Source organism: Cryptomeria japonica, chromosome 3 (assembly GCF_030272615.1).
Source record: "Cryptomeria japonica chromosome 3, Sugi_1.0, whole genome shotgun sequence".
Classification (NCBI taxonomy): Eukaryota; Viridiplantae; Streptophyta; class Pinopsida; order Cupressales; family Cupressaceae; genus Cryptomeria; species Cryptomeria japonica.
Genome location: NC_081407.1, coordinates 380,216,117 through 380,242,379, shown reverse-complemented (window position 1 = coordinate 380,242,379; position 26,263 = coordinate 380,216,117). Strand labels below are relative to the sequence as shown.

Below are 26,263 nucleotides of genomic sequence, written 5' to 3'. Positions count from 1 at the left end.
GACTAGATAAGTAGAGAAAAATAAATTAACTCATATCATTGTCTGCAAAATGTAAGAAGAAATGATAGGGTGAGGTTTCCTGAAACCTGGAGAGCAAGAATGATGTGTAATCCTAAAACTGGTAAAAAAATTGGGACAAAAATCTTATACTCGTAAAATTTCATGATAATGAACGAGAGATACAAAATAAAACTACACAATATTCTATTTATTTCATAAGATATGTAATGATTTCATAGTATAAAGTGAAAGAAATCATTTCAATGAAACCGTTGGTGCCATACAAATAAATGTTGAAAAAAAGACAACAAACTACAACGAGGAATGACATCAAACCATTTGTTGTTGTCAACAAAATGGATAAGCAGTTGTACACATATTTTTATACGTATACATTGATAAATATATGTATTTCTACATATGAATATCTATATGTGTGCATGTATATACATATGCATATACACACATACACACATATCATAGACATACATATAGTTCTAAAGGAGTATATGTAGTTGGAAAGCATAACAACATTATGATATGGATAATGTTGTTGTTTCTAAATTTGGACCTTGACAGTTATAACAACTGACTAAAACGGTATATTTTACATGTCTCTAAATATTTTATACATTGTGTATATAAATATTAATGGTATTTTGATTTATGGAAAACAAAAATTTAATTGTTAATCTATGTAGCCCATTTCCATTTACATATGAGATGGCATTGAAGTTAGGGTGTACCAACTTGAATAAGTGTCCTTCAATCAGGAATGTGTAGAGGTCATCTTCTTAATCTATGAATTTTGCAGAGGATATTTAGTGAAAACAAAGGAGAATCTGTAATGAAAATGAAACTGAGAATTCCCTCTTATAAAATCATTTGAATGTGAAAAATAAATGCATTGATTTGTGGTTGTTGATTTCAAAATTTGAATATATATATATATATATATATATATATATATATATATATATATATATATATATATATATATATATATATATATATATATATATATATATATATATATATATATATATATGAGTGAGAGAGAGAGTCCATCATTTCATTTGCAGTTTCTATTTATGTCTAATTTCTAGGGTGGCTTGAATGAATTCGGTTTTATATTTGTTTTTTTTTTGTGTTTATTAGGGAGCCTTATACCATTTTTTATATGTGCAAGTACCAATAGAAGATAAAGTTAATGCATGGAGTTAATGGAGTTTTTGTGGGAGAATGTGCAATTGATAGCCCATAAAATTGATAGAGGTTTGATATTATGATATATTGGGCACCATTATTTGAGCATGTGTATATGTAAATGCAATATATTTTAAGTTTTGGGCCGCTTGCATAAGGTGGTAATTGTAAACATTAAAGTCTTTTAAAAAATGTAAAAGTGAGTAATTTTGTGCAATTTGTCTTGTATTGGAAATGTATATGTACCAATAGTTGTTTACTTTCATTGATCAAATACATGTTCACTTGTCAATATGTATTGATGTAGGATGAAAAAATTTATTGGACCTTTTAAAAAAATTTCATGACTAAAATGCAAAAGTTTTTTGGGGGGGTCAGTTGTGCATGGAGTGAATGGTAATTGGAACATGGGCAATAACTGGTGCTCTTCCTCTAGTTGAACATTAAATCTTTTTTAGCAATTCTTCACATGTCATGAAAAAATACAAGGTATTTATTGTTCTCACCTTTTATATTTGTGATGAGACAAACTATTACTATGAAATGCTCCAATGCATATGCATTTCTACTCCCTTCAGTTGTATAATAAGAATAATATTTTTTCACTATGACAACAATATTTGTTTAAATGAGAACCTTATAGGCCTCGTGAATAGTTATGATATTTTATTTGAAACAAAATATTAATTTCACTTATTAATGAATGTATTTCTATTTTTTATATATAACATTAATATATTCTCATGTGTTCAACTATAGATTCATTTTGACCAATATTTAATTATTTTTGAATTTACATGTGCATTGATTATTTACAATATATCTATGCATAAATAAATAACAAAATTGAATATTATTATCACAAATAATACCACAGCAATTAAACACATGCAACATACTAACTAATTGAAGCATTCCTTATAGAATTTTTTGAAATGGCTAACGACTTCGGCTCCCACGCATGCAACTTCAGCTCTAACGACTCCTACTCCTACACATACGGCCTTTGTGTCTGGTCTTGGGGCATTCTCTAACATGCAGGGCTCTGATTGGGTCTTCGTCTGTTGCTCTGGGTGTGGATTCTGCTGGGTTGTGCCCCCCACACCCACTTGATGGCGCTAACGACTTTCACACCGTTGTTCCTCCTCCTTCTGCGCAGTGTTCTGCAGGCGGTGGAGGCCCTTCTATCCACGTGGATGAGAATGTCTTGTCTACACCCACGCCCTCTACGCTAGGTGATTGTGCTGGTTCTCCCACGACGGGTGTCTCTGCTCTGGGTTTGGGGGTGGATGCCCTTGTTGCTGGTAATCCCCGGGTTAATGGGAACTCTCCTCGGACTGGTGATGTTGCTGATGGCAACGTCTATCCAGCACTCATATTGTACTATTAACTATTTTTAATAATTAATTGATAAATAAACACTGGTTAAAATTTAATTATTAATTAATTAAAAAATATGGTCAATGGTACAATATGGGTGCTGCATAGACAGAGGTGTTGCGGATAACCTTCCTACGGGTGAAGCGTAGCTTTATTTGTGTGGCTAGATCTGTTGCCCAGTGTTTCAAGGGGTTCATCCTCTTCCCTGTGCCAAGTCCTGTGGTGGTTTGTGGATAGAATGTTTTGGACAATATTGAGTTCTACAAACATTGTGCTCTGGTGTGCAGATTTTCTGGCCTTTGGCCTTCTTTACCTAATCTTCACTACTGGGTGAGTAACTCATGGAAACCTTTGGTTGCTCATAATATTGAGTTCTTTCCCTGTGCTAAAAGCTTTTTCATTGCTTCCTTCACTTCTTCATCTGATTGTGACCTAATCATGGGAAAAATTTGGGCTCATGGAGTTCACTCCCTCTTTGTTAAGCCCTCGACAACTTCTTTCAGTCCCCTTATTGAACCACTAAATGTGCATCCATTTTGGGTTCGTCTCCTGAATCTTCCTCTTCATTTTTGGGAGCACTCTTTTTACAAGGCCATCAACAACTCTTTTGGTTGTTTCTTGATGGTGGATGATATCACGTCTTCCATGGGTCAGTCAACCTTTGCTCGCATCTTGGTGGACATTTACATCTCCTCGCCCCTCCCTAGGGATGTGGTCCTTATGGTTGGGGATAGGCCTTGATCTCAACTGTTGGATTTTGAGGGCCTCCCATTTCGTTGTAGGAAATGCTTTGTTAGGAGTCACTTGGCGTCGGATTGCTCGCTCCCACGTCACAAGAGTGTGGCTACTTGGTGGAAGGACGCCACTTTGGATCACCTAACTGTCCATGCTCCTGACTCGAATGACGAGCTGCTCGCTACCAATTTAATGATGATGTCGATGTTGTTGTTACTCCTGATTTGCAGCTTGGTTCCACTCCTTTCAAACGTGCTCTCGATACCGCTACTTCTACCATCTCTACTCTTGATATTTCTACCATCTCTACTCCTGATGTTGTTCCTCTACAATAGCCTATCGCGGTTTCATCGCAACCTGATGTGGTTCTACAACAACTCTGTCGTTGCTCCTGATGAAAACCTTGCGGAGTCACTCCCACTTGATCTCTCTTTTTATGGTCTTAATGATTGTATCACCTCGACTGTGGTTCGTCGTAGGCAGAAGGGGAGGTCCTCCCCCCTTGCTCAATCCCCTCCCTATCAAGGTGTGGGAGTCTCTAGCCCTCCTTGAGTTGGGTTGGGTTAGTTTTTTCGTCTGATAGGCTTGTGTGTTTTCCTATCTAACGTAGTAGTTAATGACGAGCTTGCTCCCATGAATTTTGTGTTTTTGGTTTGTGTATAGTCAAGGACTATGTAAAGGGTCGACGCCCTAGTTATCACTACTTTTTAATAAAAAACATACTAACTAACCTTGAAAGAAATTCTAAGGTAATATGATACAACTTGCATAAAAGAAATGCCATCTATTGCAAGAACAATTATTTTTGAAAGCATTCCAACTTTTCCAATTTATTAACCGACAAGAAAGAATAATGCATTAACAAAAAAATATCGTGAAACAAGAAACTTATTATTTTTCTCTAACATAAACAATATACAATAATTCAGCAAGAAAGGTTTAGAGTTTATAAAAGTTTGCTTTCCAATCCGGAATTCTTTACAAGTCTTGGCTTATTTTGCATGAGGGAGAGCATCATCAAGGTGATTTTTCTCTAACCACATACCTAGCAGTCCCCCACACACCTTTCTTACGAAAGTGACCCTACCCTTCACGAGGGTGTAGCACGGGACTAGGTCTAATTGTTAGTTGAGTCTGGTGTTTAGAAACCTACATGACTCTAGTTGGTCACACATTATGGGTTCCTCCTAACTAGCATGACCCTCTGACTAGATAGTGTATATGGTTCAAGTGAACTGACAGGCACATGCAAAACCCAGCACCACCTTGGCCAAAGGTTTTGTATAATATCCCACTTGACTTTTTACTTATGACATCGAAGTTTCTAGTTGACTTGATATGGTGGACTTAACCACTACAAGATGCTAACACTACATTTTGTTTCAGCCCTAGGTAGGCAATAGGTTAAAACAAGAACCATTCAAATAAAGCTAATTTAATTCTCAATACACAATCAAGTTCTATCTTGCTAGCTTCAAAAGAGTTATAATTGTAGGGTTGCCATGGTCTCAAGCCTCTCCACTAGTTAGGAATACTTCCTAAAACCTGCTAGAATGAGACTATACCCTGGTATGCATAGGGTTGTTCAAGCATTACCACTCTCAACATGAATCATATCATACAAACTCTATACCTAGTATGCTTGTATGAAGGTGCTTCTTGGCACATTACATGTGCACATGTATGTGCTTCCTTTGCACAATACATGCATACATGCAAGTACTTTCTCTAGACCACTAATAAATAACATGCTCAATTCTTTTCTCAACCCTGCACATAATAAGAGTAGAGGATTTCCATTCTTGTCACTAGGTTCAGTCAATCAAGAAACAATTCTTTATTGGGTTACTCATTCACTGATTCCAATACTACTATTTTAAATCTTCAAACATTTTATTTTTTTGCTTAGATGACCTCTCCCTAATCCAGGCTTTCCATTGTTAATAGATGTGTTAAAATTTTCACAGAAGTTCAAAATAAGCCTATTATGCCTTCATGTCAATTGAAGGTTTCATAATATTGCCCATCCTTATAGCTAGAGGTAAGAACAAAGAACTTTTACTTTCAAGCTCTTGGAGATAGTAACTAGTCAATTCCCAATTATGCAGAAGTTTATACTTTTGACTCACTTAAACAACTTCTATGTTTTATTTTCTTGAGTCTAAGAACATTTTATATTTCTGAAAAATTATAATGACTAATATAAATTCAGAATACAATGGATAATGTTTGTCATTTTCTTGGTTTGATATTATTGTCGACAAATGTAGACTTTAACCAAAAAATACAATGTTTCCTTACAGTTATCACAAAACTTTTCTTAAGCACATTACATTTTCAGATTGTTTCAATAGATTCCTTTGAGAATGAAGTGTATATAGCTGAAAATGATTGCACAATAAGTTCAAAATAAGCAAATATTAATTGGAATGTTTCATGCCTGGAGTTTATGAAGGTTGGGGAAGCAAATGAGTAGTTCCCCCTTGGCTAAGCACCGCGAGCTCACTGGAGCTAAGGCTAATCTTTTCCAGAAATTTTGTTCTTCATCATCTTCTTCTTTATCATCATCATCATTCCCTCTCAAGAATTACTTCGTCAATATATATGGTCGGACTTCATGTTGTCTTTTAATTTGATATATCCAGAATTACTTATGACAAATGCTCGATTTCCATTTGAGTTTAATTTCATTTGCATTCAAAAGCATCATGGAGTCGATCACCATGACTTGCCTGCAATGGTGGGAGCAGTTCTTAATTATGTCGATAATTAAAAATATGTTTTGCTTTATTTCCATGGTGAGCACAAGTTATCTTGGAAATATTAAGTTGATATATAATTAAGTTATTAAGGGAGCTTATATGCTTTTATATATATATATATATATATATATATATAAAAGATTATAAACATCATGGAGATGATTCTAAAAAGATCAATTGGACTATGCAAAGTCTTGACGCTCTAACAACATAACATTGACTCTATCCAAAGCGACTCTAGGATAACAATGATAAATCCTAATTAGAAACATCATGGAGACGATTCTAAAAAGACCAATTCGGCTATGCAAAGTCTTGACACCCTAACAACATAACATTGACTCTACCCAAAGCGACTCTAGGGTAACAATGATAAATCCTAATTAGTTTACTTATCTCAAAAGTCATGACATGGCATTAATGACAACTTTGATCTTTTCACAACCTTGTACCCCTCTCCCTGATGATGCTTTCCCTCCCTCCTTGAAAAGTGATTAGACACATGAAGGTAGTTAAACAAAACCTTAATACCATATAATATCTTCATAACAAGACATTAGTTTACTTAACATCTCAAATCAAAATTCAATTTATTCCATAAAATTCATCAAACAATATTTATATTAAGCTTCACATTTAATCATCACATCTCTACTATGCAACAAAACAAAAATGTAGGTAATTTATGATCATAAGGTAAGATTTATTCAAGCTCGTTGTCATGCGATTGTTTTCAAGTCTAACAATTGTGTAGAATTCTTTGCTTTGTCATTTGGTTTGGATATGGCTATATCTTTGGGAATTAAGGACTTGATAATTGAGGGTGATTCTATGGTTATTATTCAAAGTGTCATGAAAAAGAAGTCGAATTGTTGGCAATTACAATATATACTTGATCATATTTTGCAAAAACTAAATTTTTTTATTCCTTCTTGATTTCCCACTGTTATAGGGAAGTGAATAAGATTGCAGATTTCTTGGCTAACTTAGCCATTGATAGTGATGCTAATATGTGGGAGGTAAGTGTGGATGAGATCCCTTCCTCGGTTTTGGAATATTTGAAGTAAAGAAGGGCATAGTTGTAGTCTTCATCAACCTCCTTATTTGGTGTGGCTTTTCTTTGGTGTGGGTTCTGCTATGCTTGATCACAATGTTTATTTTGACAAGTTCTCTAATTATAGTTTCCTTTCTGCTATGTGGTATCATTCTAACCAGTGGTTTGGAGAATTGTGTTTCATAGACGGGTGGATCAGACTGGTGTTTTTTGGCTGCAATGGATATGCATCCTTCGGTGATCATACTTTAATCTTCCTTCTATATGCTTTTGTTAGCGGCTTCCTTTATATCTAATGCGGCTTATGTAATTGGGATGGATTTTTTGATGAACTATGCCAATAGGCATTTGGTATTGGGTAGAATAGACTTGTGTTACTTAAGCAATACTAAAGGGTTTTCTTACTGATTCTTTCCCTTAAGTACTTTTTGAACTAGACACTGTAAAAAACTTTTAAATATTAATATAGTTGAGTGATTCTATCCACTTTTATCACAAAAAAATAAAAATAAAATGTGATCACCACAAATATTGCCCATTTCCCCTATATATGATTTTTTTCCATTTTCTTTTTAAACAAGTCCATAAAAAACCGGACCAACTTATTAAACCGATGGAGAGTGATTTTTATAGAGCATCTGTCATGTTATCAAAACCGATCTTGGTGAGCCGAGTGATCATTTCAGAATATGTTTTAAGTGTTAATATTTTTATCCATGGAAGCTTGCTTTTGATCTGCATCTGAACTTACGTCCCTCTTGGTTAGATTAATGTCTCTCAAAATGAGATAACAGAGAAACTTTTGCCTTAACCGTGGATTTTATTTGAGCAATACATTTGGCTTTATTCTAAGAATGCAGAGCATTTTATAGGGTAAGTTCTAGACTGAATTGTTTTTTTCTCAATATCTTGTATGTTTGGTTTTAAAATTGACAAAACTGGGTGCAATTGTCGTTGTCCATTCCACACATTTACTGGGATAAAAGGCTGGGAAGTACCATGTTTCTGAGTTTCTTTTAACTAACTTTTATTTGCGTTCCACTGCCTTCTCAGATTAGCAATTTCCTTAGCTCGCTCTTCCATAGATTCATTTACACATTCACAGATCCAGCCACCCTGCGTTCTTTACACTTGTTATTCATTTAAGAAGTCTTCCGCAATTGTAGTAATCACAAGTCGTGTAACCTAAATACATTCTTGGGTTATAATCCCTTTCCATTTCTTGCCTTTATACTTTATTTCCATCTTAAGGTTACCCACTACTATCCCTTTCCATTTCTTGGGTGATATCTGCATCTAAAATCGGTAAGAACAAGTGGTTGATAACTCGGATAAAGGAACAAATGAAGGTCAGATGTCATGAACTTTAGACGCTCCGGATTAGGGGGTCTTTAACCCTCGAATGCAGTGGTTCACTATATCTCTGGAGAACTCAGGCAAATAATATTTAGGTTCTGAGGCAACAGTACTAAGGGTGCCATTGCAGTGTTTATAACAAAGTACACTTCCAGAAACACCGGAATTGGTAGATTAGATTGGGTAGTCTGACGCCTCGTGTCCTTGGCTGGTTGAGCTTTCAAATAGTTCTTGATTCGTCCATGTGGTTTCCAGGGTCTAAAGTTCATCTTAAGAAACGCCATATGCGATAATATCCTGGGTCATAGCTTGCAAAGAGAGAAACTTGTGACATTCATGATTACCCAAAATTAAGGGCAATTTAAAAATGACCCCAAAGATTTAGCCCTTGAAAGGCTATGTTTCTTCACGTTGTTCAAGAGCGTCTTCAGTTTCTTTCCACAAACCATGCTCTTTGGTCTGAGAGATAGCCTCTTCATCAGTGTGTACATTTACATGCGTTCATCCATCTCCTCATGAACGTGTTCGTAAACCAAGCTTGGCTGATTAAGCATTCAAATAGCTCTTAAATCTGCCACGTGGTTTACAGGGTCCGAAGTCCAGAAAACGGATATACAATGATATCCTAGGCCTTAGCTTGCACTGCAAGAAACTCGTGAAATTCAGGACTACTCAAAATTAAGGGTAATTCAGGGTATACCCACAAAGATTTGGCCCTCTTGTTTATCCCGTGTACATATTGACAACACATTTTCACTATGGTTAACTTTATGGTACATAAAACGGAAGCTGAAGCTGGCTTTAGACAAAACTCCTCCAATATGAATCAGAGTCAAAGACTCCCATAGAGACCAGCTAATTATTTTGATATCCTCTGTCAAGGATGCAAAAAAATGAGGCATTTTGATCGAATGCATTGCTCTGTAAACCAATGGAAGAAGTAATTACAGATCCACCATTGGTCCTACTACTTACGACCATACAAAAGTTTCCAAAAACTACATGCATTGGTTAATCTACCTCTGGAGGTCATCTGGGAATGAATCCATAGTCAAATGGTGACCTGCTACGTAGTGTTTCGATGAGATGTGAACACATAGAAACTACCTCCTTAACCTCATCAAATTGCTTTTCCATATTGAAAGAAACAATATCTCCCAATTGGGAATTTCTTCATCAGTGACTATCATGTCCAGCAATGAAACCCATACAACGTTGACATTTTGTATGTTTGAAGCACCACTAGATTTTAGCACTCAAAAACCGCTCAAGGTTTGGAAAATATCCTTCAGGTTTGGTTGGAACTTGTAACCATGGTTAAGATCTTGCTAAAGTAATAGATTCACCAAGTACGAGAGACTCATCGAGATAACAGAGTTAAGTCTTATCTACCCAAGTCCAGAAAATAAGAATATTTTGTGGGTTACGCTGCAGTTCTCTGATGCAGGGGCATCTTTGGTTCTTTAGCGGTCTCCAACACCCAATAAGAATAACATTTTTATTTCTAATCTTTTTGTTTTTACTTAACCTGCAAGGATTAGGCGATCCTCAATTGGAACCCCTTCCTTGACCGCATCAGTTTGATATGAGAGCGGGTTACAGCTCTGGGAAATGGAAGAAAGTGAAAGAGAGAAGCTAGTGAAGGTGGGAAAAGAAGAAACTACAGCAGTAAACCAACAAGTGAAGGATGACAGTTTGTTCCTGACCATTGTGAATGGGTAGGGTACAGAGAAAGGGAGAAGAAAGATAAGTCTTTTCTCCACCAGTGAATGGTGGGTAGCCGAAAGACTGAACAACCCCTAGCTGGGGAGTTTGTTGGGGTCAAATTCAATATTGACGATTTCAAAGCTTGGGCTCTGAGAACATGGAGGTTTTGTGGCCAAATTGTTATGCCGACCTAGCCTTAGGGTTTCTTCTCGATTACTTTTTCAGCTCCTCCAAGCGATTGCAACCACATTCTCACAGTTTGGCCATGCTTCCTCGAATATGTGGGGTTATGACTCCAATGATGGTTTCTAGGTTTCGATTCGAGGATGGATTTTGTTAAATAGGTTTTGGTTTGGCTTAGATTTCCAGGTTTTGATTCGAGGATGGATTTCGTTAAGTTTTGGTTTGGCTTAGACTTCTAAGTTTGCCTCTAGAATATTAGGATGAGAAGTGTTTGTAGGCATTAATAACTCGATTGAACAATTCACAACTATTAATTTGATTAAAAAATCAAGAAAGCACCTATTATCTGCACAATTTTGTATCAATCTGGACATTTGTGAGAAGCTTCCTTCTATTACTTTGTCTTTCAAAATAGTAAGAAGCTTCCTTCTATTACTTTGTCTTCCAAAATAGGAACAGGAGTGCAATAGTGTACTCATATAGATTCATTTGATGATGTTAAAATTGCTTCAAAATAGGTCATGCGCTATCTATTGTATAAATGATAAATGGAAACATAATACTCTAGGAGAGGTCCAGTCCATTCTATGCTTCCCCAACCACAATGTGGTACTTTTGCTGAGTGCAATGTTGAACAGGTTCCCCCTTTGATAGTTTCCACTCCATTTGATGGTGTTGGTCTCTTCAGATGACAGGCCTCAGCCCAAAGCGCTTGATCAGGTGAAATCTCACAAAGAGTTTATCGTGGGCTGTACTGGTTTGGAAAGCTTTTCGGGACTCAAAAGTTCCTTTTCTCTTGCCATTTGATTCCTTTGGATCTGTGCTTGACTTCTAATAGTGGGATTTCTGTCAAGCAGGATTCTGGAAAAGCTTTAGAAAGGGATGGTGTTTATGATCTTAACTCATTGAATAGTTTGATTTCTTCCACCAGGAGTTAGTCGATCTTTTGTGTGTTCAAGCGGCTGCCCAGATTGGCTTATGCTTTTGCTTTTTGGGTACTGCTTCATTGATGTTTGTCTCTTCTTCTTGTTTAGTTGTTGACTGTGCTGTTTGGAGATTCCATCTGTTTAAAAGGGTTCGGGCTCTTTAAAAATCCTATCATTAGTTGAATTATTTTTTTAACAGTTAATGTCAAAACTTGTAGATGCATGACTTGTGGGAGAAATCTCTTAAGTTAGGAAATTCAGAACTTTTTTCAAAAACAGATTGAATTTATCTTGTACCAGATTTATTTTTATCTCATTGACTTCATCCATAGAAATAGATTTTGAAACCCCCTCCATAAGACCACTCTTAAAAACTGTTTATACTTGTACTCTGTAACTTCATGTATTTTTTATATTAGAAAACTGTGAGACTTCATCCATAGAAATCGATTTTGAAACCCCCTCCATAAGACCACTCTTAAAAACTGTTTATACTCGTACTCTGTAACTTGATGTATTTTTTATATTAGCAAACTTACTTAGGCTGTAAGGGTTAGGTGGTCCTTTTAATTGGAACCCCTTGAATTAATCAAGTTCTTGGAAAAAAAAAAACTCGCCAAACAATTAATTCAAATCACAATAAATTATATTCACATATTTAAAAAAAAAACAAATAGAGATAAACTCAGTCAAATTTTTTAGGCCACCAAGAATTAGCAAAAAATTTCACATGGCAGTGCGATTTTTTATATGCATGGCGAAAATAATATACCCATTAACTCTGGTTGAACATTGAGTTATTTACAAAATGACTTCTTACTTGTAATCCTCTCTAGATCATCTTCACAAAGACTGGTCCCAAACGTTTAATCAATTTCTTATCCACCCTGATAACAGATCACAAAGAGTGCCAACTGGACGAGAAAGAGTAGTCCAAACGTGGATCAAATTCCAATCTCTGGGCAAAGCTGAAATGGGAAAGCATGAGGTCTGTTTCAAAAAAGAAAATGCAAACTAATATACATATGGAACTAGGGCTTTTCTGGACTTAGGATAATCCCGAGGAAATTTCTTCAGATACCAAGCATGATTAGAGACAGCTCTGGGACCCAGATTAGATGCAGTGTAAACAAAGAAAGCAAGACCAGGCCATGACCATGTCATGATTGCCCACCCCATCCATTCTACAATTTCCCCAAGATAATTAGGGCAACTTACATATTCATAGATCCCTCCTCTGGGTATCTGGTAGCTCCCATCCCCTCCTTCCTTACTCTTCCTCAAAGAGAACAAAACAGAGTCAGCCCAGATGTTAATATACATTCCAATGAGAAAGACGCCTAGCCCTAAGATAAAGGCTGGGCTCCAAAGCCAGGCGGTGGTATAGACCCCAAAATGAGAGACCCAGCGGACTTGCAGGAAGGTGTTGTAGCAGTTGAAGAATAAAGCAGCGGCTACGATGGTTAAAGGAATGGGCTTTGCAGGGGAGGGGACGCGGAACAGAGGGTATATAAGGGTCCTCTGGATGTAGTGCAAGAGGAAAGGCACGAGAAGCAGCAGGGATGTTGGATTTGCAGAACGGCCGAGGGGGAAGAGAAGGGCGCTCAGCCAAAGGGTGGGGGACTCCATGAGGCACCACCCTAAACGCCCACCTATGCTGGGTCCCCACCCGGAGCGCGAGTGGCGGCCATAGGGCGCTGTTATCAACGCTGTGGAAACTACTGTGAGCGCTGCCAATGCAAACATGCCCTTCAAAGCTTTGTCGTAGACCATCCTCTCAGCCTCCATTGTTGCCATGACTGCTGCTGCTGCACCACAATCACCTAACAAATTTGCATTTTAAACCTGTGAAATGTTCGGTTATGATTCAGTACAAATCCACGGTGTCTTGATTCAAGGATTCGCTGCCGCTTTTCTTTCCCGCAGATCACATCGTTGGCCGTGAGGCCCGGCTTGTGTTTTGCAACTGCCTCTCTTGTTATTGGGTGAGAGTGCCCAATGGTGGGAACGCACTGAAGCAGCATCCGACCAAGAGTAGGTAAAGACATTGACAAAGTGGGACCAAAAATTGAGAATTTTTTTATTTAAAATATAGTGAAATTTGTATTATTGCATCGGAGGTAACCAGGTTTGACCATGTTTGATTGATAAATACAAAAAGGTTGTAGAAATTATACCTTTTTCTCTATAAAATATGAGATGACATGTTATTATTACGCCTTCGGCGTCTCTAATATGAAATGCATCGGCTGATTTTTAAAATAAATGACTGAGAGTTGCAAAAATGGTTGCAAGACGATTCAAGCAATATGTTCGATCTTCATTGTACTAAATCATACATTTATTCTCCCTTACGTGCAAGAGATAGGGCACAGTCTCCTTGCTCTGACGCCAACACCGGGCAGTCAAATCACCAGGCAGCTGCCCTCTGTTCCTTCTGATTTTAAGGAATTAACTGCATGCATACACTTTCTAGGCTTCTTAATCTCCACGTATACAGTGTATTGACAAGTTTATTAATTTATGAAGTATGGATGCATTTAGTTGTTTGAACTGCTTCCCACTGCCTACATTTATTTGTTAACTCTGCTTCCGACCGCCTCTACGACAAGTTTAAAGTATACGGGGGGGCTGCATAAAACAATGCACCAATAACAGAAAGCTTGGAAGAACGAGACAAAAGCCCTTCTTATCAAAGCTTTCTCCTCTTCAAGCAGTGAGTATGGTACTTTTTTCACATTTTGCAGTCTGCCTAACTATAGTAATGAAAGGCTTTAGAACCTCAGAGAACTGCCTTAGAATTATCAGGAACCCTAAATTTTACAGCTGCAAGCATACAATTGACGGTAGCTGATATTCCCCCATCTAATGCACTGTAAATTGTCCGGGTATCAAAGCTGGAAATGCTCTTGTAGGCACGTAGACAAACTTACATAGTTATCCATTGCCCTCCACATTGGGCATAAATGCAAACAGCCGTAAAATCCATGATACACGACAATCATATTACACTGACAGTTTTGTCAGATACGCGAGATAATAAAATATTAAATTTGTTACTGTCGAGATGGGGAAGACGGCTGCAGACTTCAAAACGGATCTTTTCTACAGCGTGTTAGCGACAGGTTAATCAATTGTAGCCGTTAATTGTAAAATCGACGATGTAAAACATGTGTTGACGGTATAAAAACGTATGTCGACGGTGTAAAACGTGTGTCGATGAATCCATAGCGTCCAAGATGGCTGCGTCTATTCTAAGAAGTGAAGTTACAATTAGCTTAATATTCTATTTTTTAAAGATATTTTAAACATTTTATTATTATTAGTTTTTCTTGTTTTGGTATAGTTAATTAGAGATTGAGAGTATATTACAAATTATTTTTTAATTTTTGACAAAATAATTAATTATTATATATAGATATTTTTGAATATTTTAATTGTAAAATAATAAAACAATAAATTAAATTTTTTTAAATAATAATATTATTATTTATGAGAATTTTATTATACATAAATTAATTTAGATTTAATTTAATATTAATTATTAATTAGAATATAATATCATTTTTTTAATGCGGAATATGCTGAAAGTTTTATAAGAAATAAACCCACCTTCTTCAAATTAGTATATTTCCATCTCATAATAAATATTAAGTATATTTTATTACAACTTGAATATTAAAGATGTAGTAATATATTGTATTTAATAATTGGACTTAAAAACTTATAGTTTCTATTGTTGTATGGTAAGTATGTTTTTTAATAATTTTTCAATCATAAATTAATAATTTATATCAAAATGTGAAATGCAAACCTATACAATTAAACATGTTTTATACTATATATTTATAAAACTAATTATATAAAATATAAAATACAAAATAAATAATAAAGACAATTGTTATAAAAAAATATTATATAAATTATATATATTTGAATATATATTATATATATACAATTCTATAATATTACTTTATATTAACAATACATTTGAATTTGAATTTTATAAAAAAAAAACTATAACTAATAATAATATATCTTTTTTAATAAAATAGATTTGTAATTAAATACTAAATATCTAATAAATTTGCTATTCTCTTATTTAGATTTGTAAATATTGATCATAATCAAACGTAGCCCATAATTGGCAAATGACAATTCACTTAACATACTTAAAATTTGTGATTGTGAATCACAATCAATATTAAAGGTTTGTTATCATACATGGCCAAGCATATTTTTTCATCAATACCATACAACTTTAGTCACACTCTCAGTTTTTTAAAAACAAAGTAAAAATAATTTGGAACCATACACTATGCTCCATGTATTAAAGTTTGTAAGTGTGGATCATATGATAAAATGTACTGCATAATTGATACACTACAACTTGTCCTACATTCTTAAGATTTGAAAACCTAGATTGCTTGAAAATTGGCACCATACAATATATGTTCATATTTTTCAAACTTACAAACATGGTTTAAAATCAAATTTAATTGTACAATGGGTTCAATAAGAGAAACACATCAGCTAACTTTCACCATCGATGGACTATAATGTTCTTTAGCATATGCAAGATGATATCATGATTGTCGAATTTTCATTCGCTAATCTTTGTGGTCTGTTTTTCACTTGCCATTCTCGGTCATCTAATTTTCACTCCTACTTTGCATTCGTTGCATTTCACTCATTGTGAAGTTGGAATTGATGTTGTTATCTTTGAAGTGAGATCCATTTGTGGAAAATTGTGGTGTATTCATTGTTGGTGTTTTGCATAGAGATTGCATTAATGATATGTTGTCATTGATGTCAATTGAACCGGTAATGGTATATGTGTTATTGTTGATATTGTTCTTTTTGATATTGGCTAGTAACCGGTAAAGAGAGCTTTGTGGAAGATGTTGTAAACCTATATGTTAAGTTTGTGAGATAAACTGGTGAACCGGTGTAAAGGGTTAAACCTTTCTATGTAATGTAACTAGTAAAACCCTATCAGTTGTTAAACCCTAACCGACCAAGTCTGATGGTTTATTATCTGATGAGTGGTAATCATGGAGGCACGTGTGATCATTGAATAAAGATATGTTCAAATTGTTTTGGTGCATTTGTTATTGTCTAGGAAAGGAGCAAAGTGGATTGCATTTAATGCACAGCTTGTGATGAGTTACAAAGTCCTATGAAGTCGTGATCATGGAGCGGTTGGAATTTTCTTGAAGAATGTGAAGAGATTGTCATGATTTCTAATGGTCAAGATTGTACCTACTTATTTTTAATCTCGATGATGAGAATTAGGTTTTGTTGTGTTACCGACCTAATTGATTTTTATTTAAGGTCGATGAAGTTGTTGTAAAGGTTGTTGGCAAGATTGGTAGAAAACCTGTTGAGTGTGTAGTTGCCTAATTGGTGAATGGATCTGCACTTTGAGTGAAGGCAGATTGAAGCTTAAAAGGATCTGATCAAGCAAATATAGTGCTACTCAGACATATCAAGAAAACCTGTTGTTTTCTAACAATTATAGCATAAGTAAAATCCCTTAACCGAGTAAGCTCTAACAAGCTTGGTTACTTATTAAATCCTCTAACAAGGTGGTCCATTAGCTTGGATTCTTAAATCCTCCAGCGAGGTTACTCCTAACAGGGTATTGTGCTTTTAATCAAAGCATATTTGTAAATCCCTTGACCAGGTGATTCCTAACTGGAATTAGTTCTTAACAAGACTTATTGTAAAGCTTTAACAGGCTTGGCTCCTAACATGGTGAACTTCGAAAGAGTTCAGATAGCTATCCTTGTGAGTCTCATCTCACTATGGTTTTTACCTATTTGGGTTTTCCATGTATAAACATTTGTGTCAAGTGGTGAATGCTTTTTTGGTTGTGATCTTATTTGTTGATGTGGTTAATTTTTGATAAGGCATGTTAAGTAGAAGCATTGAGAGATGAATATATTGAGTTATGATTAAGCATTGTTGATATTCACAAGATTGAAGTTGTTTACTGTTAAAATTGTCATAACAGTTAAACCGATTGATGTCAAGTATTCTTATGATCTTGACTGAGATATGTTTACTTTGTTTGACTAAGTTTGAGTTTGGGAACTTTGTATCAGTTTTTCAATATACTGATTCACCCCCACCCTCTCAATATTCTATCAAATACTTATTCTTTCATCATACCATCAATTGGTATCAGAGCAACTCGGGTCCTCTTAATCTAAAAGCCTAACAGCTTGAGGAAAAGATCTTGTAGATCATGATGAAGAAAGAGGGTCTGAAGTTCAACAAAGATAACTATAGAATATGGAGTGACAAAATGAAGATTTACATTAAGATTTTTGGTAGTCAGTATCGGGATCATATAGAAAATAAGTATACTACACCTACTGGACCCCTGACTAATGATCAGAAGAAAGAACAACAAGAAAATCACCAGGCATTGGAAGCTATTATCAATTCCCTGTCTGATGTTGAATATGTAGATGTTCATGGTCTTGAAATTGCATATGAAGTATGGAAGAAATTAGAAGAGATTTATAGCGGTGATGAACATGTCAAGATTGCCAAAGAGGAGAGTTTAAGAGGAAAGTTTGACGACATGAGGATGTCTAAAGGTGAATATCCAACAGTTTGGTCAAAGAATTAAAGAGATGGTTGGTGAGATAAAGACTGCAGGAGGGAAAGTGGAAGATGCCACGGTAATCTGTAAGGTATTGAGAACCCTACTACCAGTCTATGCTATCTAAGTTGCGGCTATTCAGGAGCTGAAATCCATTGACAAGACAAAGGTAACTCTTGACTCTATTATTGGCAAACTTACTGCTTTTGAACTAAATGTCTATGATGGTAGTGTACAGAAATCAGAATCTGCATTTAGAGCTTCTGTCTCTAACCCATCTGTGAGAAGAAGTAGAGATATCGGCTATAACTATGAATCTAGATCCAACAGAGATGTTGAAGATGAAGACGACTTAGTGGAACTTGAAGCATTGTTGGCAAAACGAATGCCTAGAGGCACTAGTAAATATAGAGGTAAGCTACCTTTAAAATGTTTTGCATGCAACAAGATTGGTCATATAGCAGCAAATTGTCCTAATGGTGAAAATGAATACAAGAACGACAAATTTAAGAAGTATAAGGGTAAAGGCAAGAGAGATTGTTTTGTAGCTATTGACAGTGGTATTATTGATGAAGAATCTGATGATGATGCTAGTGAAGATATTGTGTTTGTAGCTATTAAGGAAGAAATATCAGATCATAAGGCACTAATATCCAAAATGGATAACTTTGATGATTGGATCGTTGATAGTGGTTGTTCACATCACATGACCGGTGATCGGAGCAAATTTCTTTCCCTGAAGGAATTTGATGGTGGTGTTGTTAGATTTGGCAATGACTCACCCTATATGGTTAAAGGTAAGGGAGTTATTTCTCTTAATGGGAAGAGAAGTGTTGACGATGTCTATTGGTTTGAAGGCCTAAAGCATAGTTTGTTAAGTGTGACACAACTTAATGATAGAGGATACCCACTGGAGTTCAAAAATGGAATGTGCAAAATCTTTGACAACAAAGGTGAATTGATTGCAGCCGGGAAACAGACCATAGGTAATCTATTTCATCTCAATCCTAAAGTTAGCAATTATTTGATTGGAAAAATAGATGATAGCTGGCTTTGGCATATAAGATTTTGTCATATAAATTTTGACAATATTGTTAAAGTAAGCAAGTCTAAGATAGTGAGAGATCTACCTCAGCTAGACAAACCGGTTAATGCTCTTTGTAAAGAATGTCCACTTGGAAAGATGACTTCTTCAACTTTTAAGAGCAAGTCCTTCTCAGCAGAGCACTTGTTAGATTTGGTTCATACAGATCTATGTGGACCAATAAGAACAAGAAGCATTCAAGGTGACAGATACTTCATGATCTTCACTGATGATTGCTCAAGGATGATGTGGGTCACATTCTTGAAGGATAAGAATGAAGCTTTTGGTAAATTCAAGGCATTCAGATCCTTAGCTGAGAAAGAGAGTGACAAAAAGATAAAATGTCTAAGAACAGATCAAGGCGATGAATTCACTTTTGCATAGTTCACTAAATATTATGATGATAATGGTATCAAGCGACAACTTTCTGCACCAAGGACACCACAACATAATGGTATAGCAAAGAGGAACAACCGGTCAGTGGTTGAAGCGGCTAAAACTATGTTGATACAAGGAGGTGTATCAAAAACATTTTGGAAAGAAGTTGTAAGTACAACTGTGTACACAATGAACCGAGTTCTGGTGAAAAGAGATGAATGTCCTGAAATTTCAGAAGGAACCAGTTTTGAGAAGGATGAAGATCCTTGCATTTTGCTTTTGGTACCTAAAACTGTTAAATCAAAAACCGGTAAAGCAAATCCTGATGTACTTGTTCAACCAGAACAAATAAATTCAAAGGAAGATGATAATGAAGAAGTTGAACCTGAAGAGAATGATCATGTTATTCCTAGGTATGTGAGACTGAATCACAGTCCTGAATAGATAATTGGGGATAAGGATATTGTAGTACTAACTAGAAGGAGAATAAGAGAGAACTCTTGCATGATATCCACCTTTGAACCTAGAAGTGCTAAGGAGGCCTTTGGTGATGATCATTGGGTGAAAGCTATGGAGGAGGAGTTAGATCAAATTAAGAAGAACAACACTTGGACCCCGGTATGTCGACCGGTAAACAAGAATGTTATAGGTACTAAATGGGTGTTCAGAAACAAACTAAATGAAGATGGTGTTGTAATTCGCAATAGGCAAGACTAGTATGCAAAGGATATGCGCAAGAAGAAGGAGAAGACTATGGAGAAACTTTTGCACCAGTAGCAAGACTGGAAGGTGTCATAACACTACTTGCATTTGAAGTTCATAAGAAGTTTAAGGTATACTAGATGGATGTCAAGTTTGGATTATTGAATGGGATACTGGAAGAAGAGGTTTATATAGAGCATCCTGATGGTTATGCATTGACAGATAAGGAAGACATGGTATGCAAATTGCATAAAGCTTTGTATGGATTAAAGCAAGCACCCAGAGCATGGTATGAATGACTTCATACTCATTTGATGAAGATAGGCTTTACTAGAACCAGTGATGACAACAACATTTATCTCAAGTCTGGAGGAGATGATATACTGGTCAGTGAAGTATTTGTAGATGATATTATATTTAGAGGTGATGATGCTATGAGTGATTGCTTTGCAGATGAAATGAAGAATGAATTTGAGATGTCATTAGTAGGGGAAATAAAAAATTTCATAGGCTTACAGATACAACAGATGAAGAATGGTATTTTTATTACTCAATCCAAGTATGTGAAAGAGGTTTTGAAGACTTTCGGTATGAGTGACTGTAAACTAGTTGGAACCCCAATGGTTACAGGTTGTAAATTGTCCAAGGAAGATGCATCTAAGTCTGTAGATGAAAAGGAATACAGGTCAAATTTTGGCAAATTACACTATGTTGTTCACAGTCGACCGGATATTGCCCATGCAGTTGGTATTGTTGCTAGATTTCAAAAGAATCCAAAGGAGGCACATCTAATGGCAACCAAGATAATTTTTAGATATCTGAAAGGTATTGTTGACTATGGGTTTTGGTATCCATATGGTGGAAATTTTGATTTGAAAGCATAAACAGATGTTGATTGGGCAGAAAATATTGATGACCAGAAGAGTACTATCGATGGAGCATTCTTTCTAAGAGGAAGGCTAGTCTCTTGGAGTAGCAAAAAGCAGAGTTGCACTTCACAATCTACTGTTGAACCTAAGTATGTAGCAGCTTATATGAATTGCACACAAGCTATGTGGATGAGGCACATTTTGGAACGTTTGAAGATGGAAATCTTATAACCTATAAAGATTTTGTGTGATAATACAAGTGCAATAAACATTTCTAAAAATCTTGTTTTGCACGCAAAGAGTAAGCACATTGAATTGAAATATCACTTCTTGAGGGGAAAAAATAAAATTAAAGATGTTATCTCAGAGCATGTTTCTACCAAGGAGAAGCTTGCAGATATCTTTACCAAACCTCTGCCTAAGACCACTTTCAAGTATCTTAGAAGTCAATCGGGGGTTGTTCCTCTTCATGAAGTTAGTTGAGCATGATGTTGATTGCATCAGTCCCTAAATTACTTGCAGAATTTTACATGGATTGATGAAGAAGATGTATTCCACAAGGGGAGCATCAACATCACAGTGAGAGTAGAATTACATGTTTTACTTTCACTTTGGCATTGTTGTCAAAGGGGGAGAAGAATTATGTGATTGAGGAGAAGAATTATGTGTCTGATTAGGTGAACCAGTGGCAGGCTGAAGATAGGACAGAGCAAGGTGAATACTTGGTAATGTAAACCAGGATTCCTATTCACCAATCTCAGCAGCAATCAAAGGCGTTGATATTTGTATTGCCATCAATGCCAAAGGGGGAGATTGTTGGTATTTTGAGTTTGTTGGTATTTTGCATAGAGATTACATTAATGATATGTTGTCATTGATGTTAATTGAACCGCTAATGGTATTTATGTTATTGTTGATATTGTTGTTTTTGATATTGGCTAGTAACCGATAAAGAGAGTTTTGTGGAAGATGTTGTAAACTTGTATGTTAAGTTTGTGAGATAAACTGGTGAACCGATGTAAAGGGTTAAACCTTTCTATGTAATGTAACCAATAAAACCCTATCAGCTGTTAAACCCTAACCGACCAAGTTTGATAGTTTATTATCTGATGAGCGGTAATGATGGAGACACGTGTGATCATTGAATGAGGATATGTTCAAATTGTTTTGGTGCGTTTGTTATTGTCTATGAAAGGAGCAAAGTGGATTGCATTTAATGCACAATGTGTGATGAGTTACAAAGTCATATGAAGCGGTGATCATGGAGCGGTTGGAATTTTCTTAAAGAATGTGAAGAGATTGTCATGACTTCTAACGGTCAAGATTGTACCGACTTGTTTGTAATCTCGATGATGAGAAATAGGTTTTGTTGTGTTATCGACCTAATTGATTTCTATTTAAGGTCGATGAAGTTATTGTAAAGGTTGTTGGCAAGATTGGTAGAAAACCTGTTGAGTGTGTAGTTGCCTAACTGGTGAATGGATCTGCACTTTGAGTGAAGGTAGATTGAAGCTTAGAAGGATCTGATCAAGCAAATATAGTGCTACTCAGACAGATCAATAAAACCCGTTGTTTTCTAACAATTACAGCATAAGTAAAATCCCTTAACCGGGTAAGCTCTAACAAGCTTGGTTACTCATAAAATCCTCTAACAAGGTGGTCCATTAGCTTGGATTCTTAAATCCTCTAGCGAGGTTACTCCTAACAGGGTATTGTGTTTTTAATCAAAGCATATTTGTAAACCCCTTAACTGGGCGATTCCTAATCGAAATTAGTTCTTAACAAGACTTATTGGCTTTTAATCTAAGCGTATTTGTAAATCCCTTAACCGGGTGATTCCTAACCGGAATTAGTTCTTAACAAGACTTATTGTAAAGCTTTAATAGGCTTGGCTCCTAACAAGGCAAACTTTGAAAGAGTTTAGATAGCTATCCTTGTGAGTCTCATCTCACTGTGGTTTTTACCTATTTGGGTTTTCCACGTATAAACATTTGTGTCAAGTGGTGAATGCTTTTGTGGCTATGATCTTATTTGTTGATCATGTGGTTAATTTTTTATAAGGCATGTCAAGTAGAAGCATTGAGAGATGAAAATGTTGAGTTATGATTAAGCATTGTTGATGTTCACAAGATTGAAGTTGTTTACTGTTAAAGTTGTCATAATAGTTAAACCGGTTGATGTCAAGTATTCTTATGATCTTGACTGAGATATGTTTACTTTGTTTGATTGAGTTTGAGTTTGGGAACTTTGTATCAGTTTTTCAATATACTGAATCACCTCCCCCCCTCTAAGTATTCTACCGGATACTTATTCTTTCATCATACCATCGTTCATACTTTCTTTGATATATAAATACCATTCTTCACTATTTGAAATGAAATTTAAATAATAGTTAAATTTTTTTGTGTCACTCCATGATTTATTTCTATTCTTTATATAATATTTATTTTATAACATATTTTAAAAACCAATATTATGAATCAAAAACATGATTTAGATGAGGTACATAATTTAATATTTTTTATGTAAACTTCAATTATGAATAGAAAAAATAAAAAAAATAAATATTTACATGCTTAAAGTTAGTTTAAAAGATAATATATAATTAACATATTTATATTTAAACTTTTATGCCAAAATATATCATTATGGAGACAATTATTTTATTTATGCATTGTTTCAAACTTAAAAATTATATTATTCCACGCCTTCTCCATATCCATAAGTTACAAGTAGCACTTGTGAAACATTTCATAAACATGGCTTATAAGCTGTTTGGGCTACCTCAAAGAAACCTGATCTCATGAATGCTGCTATAGGTAATGGCAATGGTGAGGCATCAGGTCATGAAGGAAAACACCATTTATGTTGAATATCAATATGCGATGATTGCAAGATGTCTACAAATGGATGCACTAATATGGTTGTAAGATAAAGGTTTTCAAAGCAATGCAGTGGTAGCAACTTAGTGATAAGCGTTAAAGAGGAGGAACTCGTCCAAATTTGTGTAAATTGCATGCTTTATTGTTCCAACGATATGTAACACAAGTGTTTCTACCCATTCTTTGTCATTCAATATTCTCTAATGTGCAACCACTATGGGTAAGGTCAAAGTTCAATGCATTTATTGCTTCGAATTTCAGCATATGTAATCCAAGGCTTTGTAGGTGTGATAATTTGCTTGAATTTCCTTCAAGAAGGCACAAGTTTTCAAACAACGGAATATTTTTAGTTATGACAAGGGGAAAAGTGCAGATTGGAAATTTTGAGAAAAGGGGCAAAGAATTTTTTTGTCGCAGAAAGATGAGAGAGATAAGTAGCAGATGCAAATCAGATTTGGAGGAAGGGACAACTATCAGCAACATGATTATTATCGAAGCTTCTTCCATTTCTATTTATAGCCTTCTCTTCTATTTTTTATAGTGGTTCTAAAGTTCTACTTTGTAGGAATAAAATAGGGAAATGTCAGTCTAAGGCTAGATTTTGTCCATAGAAAATGGGTATGTGAACTTTGCAATAGTATTGATCAGTTTGGGCCAATTGTAGAAAATATTCTAAAATTGTCTCTATTTTGTGTTGTCAAATTGCATATGAATTGAAGCATCCAAGATGTTTTAATTTGTCACTGCAATCTTCTTGCAGTTGTATAATTTGTGTATGGGTTTCTTCAAGGAAGAATTAAATTTTGTATCCAAGTTATTGTGGGTTTGAGAAAACAAAATAGATTTGTAAGAATGGTTTTGTAATAATATGAGAGGTTGCATTAATGTGAAAAGGCCACTGGTTTTCAAATAGTTACTGTGCAATTTTGTATTCATCATCTTGGATTTGACTCTATTCTCAATAGATAGGAACTAATCAGATTTGGTTAAGAAACAATCAATTTCATTAATAGTATTTTCATAAAAAAGCAGCCAAAACTAGGGGGTTGACCCAGAGTACATAGAAATCCTCAAAGAGAGCATTAACAACACAAACACATCAACCAAATGACAGAGCATCAACCAATCCCTATCTTAACTATCAAAAACATATTCCACCTACTACTATAGAAAATCACAAGATTGATGGCAATCTTGTCCATATAAAGTCTGAAAAAGCAAATATCCACAAAGAAATTAACATTAAATCAACTAACCCTAGTAGTAAGCATATTGTTCATACGACAATACCTAGAAAAAATATTAAGAGTCTTAATAAGCCACATAGAGTTGATGATGAAATTAAACAAAACCAGGATCCAACAGATTGAACAACGAAACCATAAGCAAAAATGGAAAAAAAACACCCATTACTCATTTTTTCCAGTCACCATGTGCTAGGAAAGTAGCAAACCGGTTCAATCATTTGCAAGGAACTCAAATAGATCCTTTGTGGTGTCACCTCCCAAACCTCCTTGGTCCTCTTTATCCTAATGCAGAAGACACATAGTGGTGGTCGAGGAATGCATAACCTTCAAGGCAAATTTCACAATTCTGTTGAAATGCATATCCAAAGTGTCAAGCGTCTTTTTCACATTGTTCAGATCCTCATAAATTGTTTTACAACTCGCACATTGAATAACCTCTGCCTTTTCACCTCCATCAACAATAGTTTGAATGCCCTCAAACGTCCTCCCATCTTCCTCACAGATCTGTTTACTTTTACCATGGGGGGGGAGTTGCAGATAAAGGGGAGGTGTTCTTACTTTATTCCTACAAAGTCCTAGAGTCAGGAGCATTGGTGTCCAGCTTAGAAGACTGACACCTTAGTGGCCTCCATGTCATCCTTGGTCTTATCATTGTCCTCCTTCTCTGAGTCTTCCATATCATCTTTGACATAGTTTTTTCTCACAACAAGTTGTTTCATGCGAGGTTTAGCAGCAAATCTATTGGACCTACGAGGGGTCACACCATCTTCCACGTCAGACTCAACTAAAAGGACCTTGGGATCATTTCTGGGTTTTTGGAGGCAAATTTGGCAGCAAATGGGTTACATTTGTTTTTTTCCCCAATTTTAGGTGGGGAAAGGGTGTGGCCAAGGGATTGACAAAGGGTTTTGGGATTTTTCGAGATCTTTTTATTGCCCTTTTTAACACCAGTGGGGTTAGCAGAGTGTCTCATGTAGGAGGGGGCAGGCTGGACAAAGATAAGTTTGGGCAGACAGAGGGCCCGATGGAAATTGTAAAGACAAAACATTAAATCTCGGTGAAGGATAGTGAAGTTTCTATCTTGACTCATACATTGCCGAACATCCTTAATAGTGGACTCCAAAGCATGCAGTAAAAAGAAGGGAAAGGAAATAATATAATGGTTACAGAAATGATTAA

The 26,263-nt window shown here is 35.6% G+C and overlaps 1 protein-coding gene across 1 annotated transcript; it reads right to left on the bottom strand.

Moving 5' to 3' along the window:
* Window positions 1–12,022: 12,022 nt before the first annotated feature.
* On the bottom strand, window positions 12,023–13,359 carry LOC131044729 (steroid 5-alpha-reductase DET2). Its single transcript, XM_057978122.2, has one exon. The coding sequence runs from the start codon at window positions 13,104–13,106 to the stop codon at window positions 12,324–12,326; it is 783 nt and encodes a 260-aa protein (XP_057834105.2). The 5' UTR covers window positions 13,107–13,359; the 3' UTR covers window positions 12,023–12,323.
* Window positions 13,360–26,263: the final 12,904 nt, after the last annotated feature.